We start from the raw sequence: 12,358 nt of genomic DNA on the forward strand, positions 1-12,358 counted from the left end.
ATATGGTTATACAAGTGTTGAAGAAGCTTATTATCTTACATATAATGAAGCTATATGGTTGGGAAATAATTAATGTTACAATTAATTACCAACATTATTATTATTATTACTAGCTATAAATATAAGATAGCCACAACACCTTTTACTATAATAAATGAAAAAAAAAAAAAAAAAAAAAAAAAAAGAAGCACAACATTTGAAAAATAAAATAGCTAATTTTTTTTCTCGCCCATAACAAAGGATTACATTTATTGAATTAATAGAGTTATTAAATGTTATGATATTAGGATTAAGGATTCAGATTCCCGATTAATATAAAATATGAAACGATGCAATATTAGTTAAATCTCTGACTTTACAATGAAAGTCTATTTGATATGCTTTTGTTATTTATGATGGTTCTTGGGATTACAATATTAATTAAATTTTTTATGAAAGCTTATTCAATATCTGAAACAGTGCAATTAATGTAAGCCTCTACATATAATTTTTCTCCATCTCAAATGCTTCAAAGAAATGGCAGAAGCGAGAAGGAATGAAGAAAGCAAATGTTGCGGGCCGTGGGTCAATTATTGGACTTCAGAATTAAAAAAAAAAAAAAACATTTAAGCCATAAATAAAAAATTAAATATATATAAATGTATATATCGTATAGGTCTTTAATGTTTTTCTAGATGTCTAAACTTATGACTTTTAAAAGAAAAAAAATACATTTGAATTATCTCCACAAAAAGTGGTCTTGGACTTATAAAATGACATTTGAGTTTATGGAATGCCATGTGCATAAAGAATATATTATATAATCATATAAAAAAAATTTGTGTTCAATTAAAGTTTAAATTTACTCATACAAAATTTAAAATTTGCTTTCTAAATGTAATTATCTTAGTTATTATTAGTATTGTGAAAATTATAATATAGATGAAATACAATTAAGAATAAATCAATGTAATTATGTAAATTCTCTCTATAAGTTTATTTGAATATGTACATAATTAGAGATTATATTAACCATACAAAATTTTAATTATAATTTTGTATTCTATAAAGATAATAAATACTTGACCAATGGAAGCTCAAAAATATTATTATATTAAATAATTTAAAATATTTTTATTTTTCTTATTTTTTTATTTATATTTATAATAACATAATTTTTTCCCCGTGCATCGCGCGGGTGAATTACTAGTTGATAATAATGGTGCAAAAATTAAACCTCCACTAACTCGGTGACCAATTACTTTACATGGATACAATTATATACACAATGCATTGAATAAAAATACATTATATATTATAAAAGTTTTACTAAGAAAATTATAAATAATGTATTAATAGAAGTTATGATCGAAATGGTATGTTTGCAAGGATGTATTCAATATAGTGTTTCAATAACCGTGTTGACACAGACACACATATGTAAGGAGGATGCATGCATGTATTGCTTGTAAGGTTTTTTTTTTTTTTTTTTTTTTTTTAGTAATATTAACTCTGTTACACTATAATATCTGTTTATACATACTTTTTCAACCTACAGAAGCATAAAAAGTCAATATCCCTACTGAAATTTGAAAATTTGACATTCATTTTGGGAGAGCAACCAGTAGTTATTGCTTGTAAGTTAATCTAAGTTAATTATAAAATAGATAGTGGCAAAGAAAACTGAAAGGTAGCCCACCAGAAAGTAAACGCACTAGATCAACGCCACAACTTCAAATAATCAAATATATCCGCCAACGTTTTTAAGTTGCTAACACTTTTGTCCCCACGAATCCTTCACGTATACTGTATGACATCCATCCAAGAAACCAAAGACATCCCAATTCCCCCAATGCCTGAAAGCCACTGTCTATGTCCATCCCTAAGGTGTAAATCAGAATTTCTATCGCCCAACACAATAACTAATCTCTTAACTAACTAAATTGAAACGTTGGGCAGAGGTCAGTAAAGATACAATTCCATCAATTGGTGTCTATAGGATTGTTAGGCGGAGGCCCGTGATGGACCAAGTCCAAAATCTTACATCTCAAAAATGTGATGACGATCTATAAGAAAATAAAGTCGCGCATACGCTACTAGCTATAGCTTTTGACATAGTGGTAAGCGTTTGATCCTAGCTAACAAGTGATATATATGATAGCTAGATCACGGGTCCAGCCAGGGAGGGGAAATTGTTGAAAGGGCCAACTACACCACCCTACCTCTCCAATCTCGAAAATGTGATGGAGGTCTATAAGAAAATAACGTTGTGTCTTCTGTACTAACTATAACTTAGATGGATAGATGAGTCCCTCCCACTCAATTCAGAACGTATAAAATGGTTAGCATTAAAAACATGGACAAAAATGAGGGATATAACTTTGATTGAGACTTATTATATATATATATAGGGAAGGGTTCAGGTACGGGTATAGCTTCCCGTGCGGTTGTGCGGTTAGATCTGAGCCGTTGATCAAATTTAGATCAATAGCTCAAATCAATGAAAATTTAAAAAAAAAAAAAAAAAAAAAAAAACGCGTGCATGTCTGGAAGAAAGAAGCATAAGCTAAAAATGACGCACCTTAAGTGATAGAAACACGCACTTTAAGTGTTAGATCTTAAGCACAAACTCACGCACATTAAATACAAAACCCACACACATTAAGCAAATCCTCACGCACATTAAGCACAAAACCCACGCACTTTAAATATTAACTCACAGAGTTTAAGTTTCAACAACTACTAATATTAAGCACAAATTCACGCACATTAAGTACAAAACCCACGCACATTAAGCACAACCTCACGCACATTAAGTACAAAACCCACGCACTTTAAGTATTAACTCATTGACCTTAAGTTTCAAACAACTACTACATTAATCACTAACCTCACACACATTAAGCACAAACCCTAAGCACATTAAGCACAAACTCCACTCACATTAAGAACAAATCTCACGCACCTTAAGCACAAAAGTCCACACTTTAAATTTTAACAACTACTCACGTTAAGCACAACTTAACACACATTAAGCACAAAACTCACGCACCTTACGCACAAACCTCTAACATCTTATATACAAAACTCACGCACATTAATCACAGATCCGCTTACCTTAATTTGACCTAGATGCAAAAATTACAAAATTGCCACCGCGTTTTTTTTTTAAATTTTGACAATCCTGAACGTTGATTTAAGCGAGATGAATGACCCAGATTAAACCGCACATGGGCACCCTAACCGCACCAGAACCTATATATATATATATAGCCGTCTGAGTAAACTAATAAATGAATACATACATGCATCTATACATACACATATCCATATGCATGCATGTATGTGTGTGTATATATATATGGTCCAAAATCCTTGTACCAACGTCACAACCCGAGATAAATATTAAAATATATAATGAGCCTCCCCACCGCAACTCTAAGGCCTTATAACACACTGATGGTCACAAATCGTTGCACCACTACTTCCCAGCCGCTCTTAGATCTGAAAATTAGCACTTCGACCCTCAAGATTGCCACAAGCTTAGCCAATTCTTATAACAAAGAGAAGGGCATTGTGGGTATATGCAACAAGTGGATGGAATATCAAGGCATCAAGGATTGGGAAGGTTTACTAGACCCACTTGATGACCACCTCCGACTGCATATCCTAAGCTACGGCCACTTTGTGGAGGCGGCGTATCGAAGCTTCGACTTCGACGTGGCGTCTCCGGGGTACGCCACGTGCCGATACGAGGAGGACTCGATGCTGGCTCGATGCGGGCTCGGCAAGAGCGGGTACAAGGTTGCGAGGAATCTATACGCCACGTCAGCGATTTGCATTCCACGTTGGATGAAGAGGGTGCCCAATTTGGTGTCCCCTAGGTCTAGCTGGATTGGGTATGTGGCCGTTTGTGATGACGTGGAGGAAATCTCCCGGCTCGGGTGTCGCAACGTGGTGATTGCTTACCGGGGAACCGCCACGTTGTCTGAGTGGCTGGAGAACTTGCGTGCCACGTTGACTTGTTTGCCCGATGATATGGCTCCGGCTGATTGTACCGGCCCACTAATGGTACAAAGCGGACTATTGAGTTTGTACACATCAAGCTACGAATGTTGTCAAAGTTTACGAGATTCAATACAAGAAGAGATGCACAAAATTCTTGAAATGTTTAGTAATGATAAGGAGCCTCTAAGTATTACAATCACAGGGCATAGCCTTGGAGCGGCTTTAGCCATCCTAACTGCATACGATATCACTACACAGTTTCGTCACGCGCCACCAGTGACGGTTGTCTCCTTCGGAGGGCCGAGAGTTGGGAACCACCACTTCCGATCTCAACTAGAAGCCAATGGCACGAAGATTCTGCGAATAGTCAACTCCGACGACCCCGTCACGAAAGTTCCGGGATTCGTGTTTGATGATGTGGCGGTCAGCGGTGCGGGAATGCCAAGGTGGCTCCGAAAATGGGTGGAGGACACCCGATATGCATATGCTGAGGTAGGCAAAGAACTGAGACTTAGCAGTAAGGATTGCCCTGAGATCAACGGCAGCGGAAATGTGGCCACGTGTCACGATCTGAAGACGTATCTACATTTGATCAACAATTTCGTAAGTTCCAATTGTCCCCTGAGAGCCACGGCGAAGAGAGTAATTAAGATGGAGCAATCTAAAACAACAGCATCAGCTCCAGTATAGAAAGATTAGACACCTTTTTCTTTGCTGACAAAGATCAAAAAGGGACTTAAGGGCTAGAAAAAAAAAAAAAAAAAAAAAGACTCAAAAAAGTGAAAATGTAAAAAAAAAACAAACAAAAACAAACAAAGTGAAAATGTTAAAAAAAAAAAAAAGTGAAAATGTATGTAATGTAAATACTATTCGTTCTTTGATTAATAAGATTTAATTTGATGATCATCTGTGTTGTAAAATCTTATTATGGACATTATTATGACATTAACAACATGATTTGTAATAACTTGATATTTATGGAATGATTTGTAATAGCTATTAAATGTAGATTATATATATCATTATAATCCTGTACAAAAGGTGATGATGAAATAAGAAATATACATTCCTCTGTTTTTTTTTTTTTTTTTTAATCTTCTTCTTCGTGTTCTTATTTTGGTTGTTCTTCACGAACTAAGGCCTACAAACACCTGCAACCCAACACGTTTTCTGCATGCTCGATATTACCCTGGTAAACGGTAATTTTATAAGTTTTTTTATGCCTAAAATCGCATATATGTTTTATACATCTGTGAATATGTGAATTTTGGCATATGATTATCTTTTACTGGTAGTATACATATATGCGTGAATAGTATATTTTGACACTATGAATATATCTGATTTTCTGGTAACTTATATATGCATCTCTTGTTAATAATATTGATGAAATTCATAGATCAATTTTTTTCGATTCTGCACCCGTGCATGAAGCACACCATGTTGCCTAGTCGAGCAACACTAGGGGGAGCCGAGTTTGAGGACGGGGAAGAGGTCGCGGAAGGGGTCTAAGTCGTGGAGGAAGAAATGGAGGCAACAAGAATCATAACTCTCGCAACCAGCAAAGGCAGCCGAATAATCAAGGACAACCAAGCTCATCCAACAATCATTCTGGGCAGCAGCAAGTCTGCTATAGATGTGGGTGCAAAGGCCACTGGTCCCATACGTGTCGCACCCCCGAAGCACTTGGTTGAGGCATATCAGCGAATGATGAAGAGGGACAAAGAGAAGCTAAAGATGAGTCCCACCATGTTGCGTTGCCAGAAACAAACGCACTTGTTGATGCTGACAATTATGACCGCTTGAAGTATGAGCTTGAAGAATTTAGAGATCAAGAATGATCTATTTTCTCTCTATTCTATTTTTTGATGTAATAATCGTGGATTGCCCTCAACAATCTCTTTCATACTTTTCCGTGCTTGCGTGCATCTTGAACGAATATTCTAGTTTTAAATAAATATTTCCTATGAATAAAATATCATTTCATTCCTCCTTTACATCCTGTTAATTACTCATTTAGTTTCTACTCTATGCTTGGTCGATAGTACAACCACGCACACAGTTTTGATTGATCGAAGATTTTTCCAAACGTTCAAAGAAAGGACAACCTATCAACCATAGCAAATGATAACATTTCTATTGTGGGCTCCGGTAGAGCTTCACTTATTCTTCCTAACGGTACAACGTTAGCTATCGACAGTGCACTCCTATACCGTCAATCGAAAAGAACTTTGCTTAGTTTCAAGGATATTTGGTCAAATGGTTTCCACATAGAAACTAAAACTAAAAACAATACTCAATTCCTTGTAATGACCCAAACGGTCAATAATACGAAAAAGGAAATCGAAGAACTTCCTTCCTTTTCTTCAAGCCTGTATTATTCTTATATCAGGCCTCAAATCTCCTGCGTTGCATTCGTAGTAAAGTTTAAAAGTCACCCTGGGAAAACTATGATAAGCCGGATACTTTCTACTTTGACTGGGCATAACCTTCTTAGGACAAACATTCTTTCTACAAAAGATTACACTTGTGTTCCCTGTGCAAAGGAAAAAACTTTCGCGTCCTAAGATTGGTTTTGAGTCACCTGTTTTCCTGCAAAGGGTACAGGGTGATATTTGTGGACCAATTCATCCTTCATCCGAGTCATTTCGATATTTCATGGTCCTTACTGATGCTTCCACCCGATGGACACATATGTGCCTGCTGTCCACTCGAAATACGGCATTCGCAAAATTCATAAGCCAAATCATTAAGTTGAATGCCCAATTTTCCGATTATCCTATTAAGAATGTAAGAATGGATAATGCTGGTGAATTCACCTTGTCAGCTTTTGACGATTATTGTATGGCCATGGGGATTAAGGTGGAACATCCTGTACCATACGTCCACACCTAGAATGGTTTAGCTGAATCCCTTATCAAAAGAATTAAGTTAATAGCTAGACTATTACTGCAACAGTCCAGTCTACCAGTCACTTGTTGGGGACACGCAGTGTTGCATGTTGCTGATCTGATACAACTCCGGCTAACTGCATATCATGATTATTCCCCTCTACAACTTGTACGTGGTAATGAGCTAGACATTTTTCATTTGTGTGTCTTTGACTGTGCGATTTACGTACATACACCACCTCCACATCGTACTTCGATGGGACTGCAGTGTCGGTTAGGTATTTACGTTGGGTATGAATTCCTATCTATCAATAAATACCTTGAGCCCAAAATAGCAGATCAGTTTACTGCACGGTTTGCTGACTGCATTTTTTATGAAGATCATTTCCTGGTATTAGGGGGAGAAAAAAGCCCAGCTTTGAAAAAATGCCATGAAATTTCATAGGATGAAAAAGATTTTCAATATCTTAACCCACGTACTAATCAAATTGAACTTGAAGTTCAGAAAATAATAAATTTGCAAAAACTAGCAAATAATTTGCCAGATGCGTTTATTGATTTTAAAGGAGTAACTAGGTCCTATATTCCTGTAGACAATGCTCCATCAAGAATACTTGTCCCCAAAGGACCAAATACTAACACCAACATTACCCAACGCCAGAAGCTTGGAAGACTAGTTGGTGCAAGAGATTTAAATCTGCGGAAAACTAAAAATAATAAACAATCACAGTTACTCCAAAATCATCCTGAAGACGAAAAGCCTAGTGTAAATGCATGTGCTACAGATAAATCAAACACTGGGAATACGGAATACCTTCACCAAGGTATAATACCAAGTGAGAAAGACTTGGTTGATGCATGTAAATATAGAATCTGCCATAAATTTTATAGAAACAGGAGAAAATTACAATAGAAATATAACAGTCGTCGACGACCAATTTGCCTCTACAATTGCTCTTCACATTTCTTTCAATAATCTGGATCCAGAACCAAAAACTATAGTAGAGTGCCGGAAGCGCTCTGATTGGTTGAAATGGAAAGAATTCAGACTAAGCTCAACTCGCTAAATAAAAGAAAAGTGTTTAGTCCTCCTGCACTTCCCCCTAAAGGCGTGATCCCAGTAGGATCCAAATGGTTATTTGTACGAAAGAGGAATGAATAGAATGAGGTGGTTAGATGTAAAGCGAGACTTGTAGCTCAAGGTTTCTCACAAAGACCCGGAATAGAATTTGAACAAACTAACTCTCCTGTCTTAGATGACACATCGTTCCGTTATCTAATATCGCTGGCAGTAAAAATGAATCTAGAAATGCAGTTAATGGATGTTGTGACCGTATATTTATATGAGTCACTAGACGCTGACATATATATGAAAGTACCCGAGGTCATTCAAAATCCTTTATGTAAAGGAAATACAAATAGAAATATGGTCAGCGGAAAACTACAAAAGTCATTATATGGCTTAAAACAATCAGGAAGAATGTGGCCGGTTTTATCGATTGAATGAATTTCTCTTAAAACAAGGATATGAAAATAAAGATATCAGTCCTTGCATCTTTACAAAGAAATCAACTGATGGTTTTTGTATTATATCCATCTATGTAGATGATATAAACATTATAGGAACGTTCAAGGATGTCAAGAGGGCATGCTTATGTTTAAAGGAGGAATTCAAAATGAAATACTTGGGAAAAACCAAGTTTTGTCTCGGCCTTCAGATCCAGCACCTCCCTGAAGGGATATTCATACACCCATCCAAATACACAAACAAATTATTGGAGAGATTGTACATAGATAAGTCTCATCCACTTAGTACTGCAATGGTATCCGATAACTTGAAGTTGTAAGGACCCATACAGACCTAAAGAGGATAATGAGGATATTCTAGGAGCAAAAGTCCCTTACTTAAGTGCCATTGGAGCACTTCTATATCTTGCCAACTGCACTAAACCGGATATTGCATTTTTAGTAAACATGCATTGGAATGGCATAAAACATATCCTCAGTATTTACAAGGTACAAAGGATTTTGGGCTTCTATTTAAAAGAGATCAAGACACCACATTAGTGGGATATGCGGATGCTGGTTTTATGTCTAATCCGCATAAGGCTAGATCTTAGACCAGATATGTATTCCTTTCTGGAGGTACTACTATCTCATGGAAATCAGTTAAACAGACACTAGTAGCTACCTCATCTAACCACTCTGAAATCATTGCTTTATAGGAGACCTCAAAAGAATGTGTATGGTTGAGGTCACTAAGACATAATATTCAAGACTCGTGTGGAATAATGAGTATTAGAAAGACCCCCACTGTCCTTTATGAGGACAATGCAGCATGTGTTGCACAAATGAGGAATGGATATGTTAAAGGTAATCTCACCAAACATATTGCACCAAAGTTCTTTTATCAACGTGAGCTCCAAAAGAATGGTGAAATACAAGTTCAAAAGATTCAATCAACTGAAAATCTAGCATATTTATTTACTAAGTCATTACCTACTTCTACCTTTGAGAAATATGTTTATAAAATCGATATGCGTAGGTTAGGAAGGTTGTTGTCTTCAGGGGGAGCAACAACATCTTGGTGCACATAAATTACCGGTCCAGAAGACCAACAACTCTTGCAAATCCTGAAAATTAAACCTAAAAGGTTATGGTTGTACTCTTTTTTAGTTTTTCCCTTAACTAAGTTTTTTTCCCACTGGGTTTTCTTAGTGTAAGGTTTTTAATGAGGCAACTAATGCAACACGTGGTTATCCATATATCATGTACTCTTTTCTCGACTAGATTTTTCTCACAGGGTTTTTCTAGCGAGTTTTTAACGAGGCATGATTATGACAAAATAATATCCAAGGGGGACTGTTGTAAAATCTTAATATAGACATTATTCTGGCATTAATAACATGATTTGTAACAGCTTGGTATTTATGGAATGACTTGTAATAGCTGTCAAATGTAGATTATATATATCATTGTAATCCTATACAATAGGTGATGATGAAATAAGAAATATACATTCCTTTGTTCTTTGTCTTCTTCTTCGTGTTCTTTATTTTTGTTGTTCTTCACGAGCTAAAGCCTACAAACACCTGCAACACAACAATTTGTAATTTAATCTTTTTTTAATAATATCTTACTCAAAAAAAAAAAAAAAACAATTATCTTGAAAAAATCGATATGTAATATAATTTTTTAATTATATTATTATTACTAAAATAAATATGAGAAGAAAAGGGGAAATAATTTAAAAAAATATTCCTACTCTTGCAAGCCCTTTTCCTTATATTATGTTGCACTATTGCTATGTGGCAAGCCATGTGTCCCATTCTATACCTCCCTCCACTCCTTCTCCTCAAGAATAGGGTTCATTTATTAGGCTATGCTAAATCATCATTTCTTAGGTTAACTATTTGTTAGTTCCTGCCAAGCAAAAAGTGTAGAGGAGGAGTTGAATAAACTTTTTAACAATATTAAAAATCTTTCCGATCAGCTCTAAAGTGAGCTAAAATTTATAAATCAAAGTTAGGAAATTTGACCTTCTATGACATTAATGAAGAAGTACCAAATTTGAACCCAACATGCCATAGCTTATGGATCCCACGTACAACAAAGAACAAGACATGTAGTGAATTAAAATACTTGAAACTCTTTTCTGTCGAGCACTTTAATCCATAAATTAGGGTTATTCATTCTCCAGAATTGAATGAAATGAAAAGGAAGAAGAACTCAACATCCTCCATATCCTATCCTCTGGCAGTCTGGCTACATCAATGAGTCACTAGACATAATAATCCAGGAGATTTAGGAGGTAGATGGTCAGGGCCCTCTTAAGTCTTAACCAAGTCTACTTGGTTGGAGAACTCCCAATGTCATCTTTTTAACATTCTAGCTTCATTTAATATTTTGGGGCTGACCTTTTGAGTTGGGATGAGCATTTTAGCTACGTTAGTTGCACTAGATATGCCTCACCAACGAGTTTATATACCATGGACCAGGGTCCATCTTGCAAGGTTGGTCCTAGTTCTAAACAACGTATAAATTGTGTATTTTTAGTATTGGAATTCTGAGCTTCTAGAATATATATAAATTGTGTTTCTAAGTCAAAACACATGACACTTGTAGAAGGGAATTTTTGAATACAATACATGGTCATCAAATTCTAATATGTTAATATTGTGTGACTGCAGTATTTGAAAGAAACTTGTGAATACAAAATAAAGTAATTAATTACATATATGTTAACATTGTGTTCGTGGTATACAAATTGTGGTTTTTAAAATTGTGAATATTTTAGTAGGTAAATTGTGAACATTGGAATCCATGTCCACCTTGCAAGGTGGACATAGGTCCACAGAATAATTTGCACTCACCAACTCTTCTCAACCTCCCAACTATTACATTATGGACCCTAATCTAAAAATGATGTTTTCTAATTAACATATTATTATGTGTTTGTAATTAATAGATTATGTGTCTTTAAATAAATTAGAGACAGTGGCGGATCTAGTGTGGGGACAGTGGGGGCAGCTGCATGCCCCCCCCCCCCCCACACAGACACACACACACACACACACACACACACATATATATATATATATATATATATATATATATATATATATATATATATATATATATAGGGACGGAGGGAGAGGGGGGCAGCTGCCCCCCTCACCCCCACCCCCATCCCATATATAGTATTTGTATGTATATATGTATATATAGTACATGTTTTAGTATTAGTATAAAAAAATTATAAAAAGCTAACAAGAAATGAGTTAGAGTAGGTGGTAGAGCACATCATTGGTAATAATGAGGTTAAGAGTTCTAATTTTAGCATCAACATAGTTTTACAATTCTTTTTTAATAGCTTTTTAATATTACACACACACTCTATAATAAGATGTGTAATTTATAATGTGTTTTCTATTCAAATTATTTTATTAATTATGTTTCATATTTTGTTATGAATATTTTAATAAAGTTTCGATGTGTTTTATTTTTCGTCCATATCCAACAATATTTACAATTATATTTCTAAGGTAGTTTATTTATTTATTTTTAAATTATCTCTTTTGTTTTAATGTTTCGCCTTTTCTGGAAAAAATTTCTATATATATATATATATATATATATATATATATATATATATATATATATATATATATATATATATATACACTAAAACTTAACCAAAAGGTTTTTTGGCTTAGATGGCAAACCCAATCCCATGTAGTATGTAATAGTCCAGAGTTCAATATTTTTTCTCTTACAATTTTTTTTTTTTTGTTTGGCTTCTTTTTTTCATTTTATTTGGTTTGGCTTTTTTTTTTTTTCATTTTTAATATTAATAGTGAGATGAATGAACTTTTGTTCTTGGCATTTTTTAATATTAATAGTGAGAATTCTAATTAGATTTTTTATTTGTATCATTGAGACTTCTTCTCTTTCTAAATTTTTTTCTTTTTTTTTTTAAT

General features: G+C 34.8%; 1 protein-coding gene across 1 annotated transcript; it reads left to right on the forward strand.

The window, feature by feature from the left end:
• Nucleotides 1-3,456: 3,456 nt before the first annotated feature.
• Nucleotides 3,457-4,694, forward strand: LOC109168610 (phospholipase A(1) DAD1, chloroplastic-like). The gene has a single exon (XM_019317660.1). It carries the CDS (start codon nucleotides 3,577-3,579, stop codon nucleotides 4,675-4,677), a length of 1,101 nt encoding a protein of 366 aa, XP_019173205.1. The 5' UTR covers nucleotides 3,457-3,576; the 3' UTR covers nucleotides 4,678-4,694.
• Nucleotides 4,695-12,358: the final 7,664 nt, after the last annotated feature.

Source organism: Ipomoea nil, unplaced genomic scaffold, assembly GCF_001879475.1.
Source record: "Ipomoea nil cultivar Tokyo-kokei standard unplaced genomic scaffold, Asagao_1.1 scaffold3210, whole genome shotgun sequence".
NCBI classification, from domain to species: Eukaryota; Viridiplantae; Streptophyta; class Magnoliopsida; order Solanales; family Convolvulaceae; genus Ipomoea; species Ipomoea nil.

Bases quoted from the DNA above. Each gene is read 5' to 3' on its own strand.
- LOC109168610 (XM_019317660.1), top strand. From the start codon at position 3,577: ATGGAATATCAAGGCATCAAGGATTGGGAAGGTTTACTAGACCCACTT.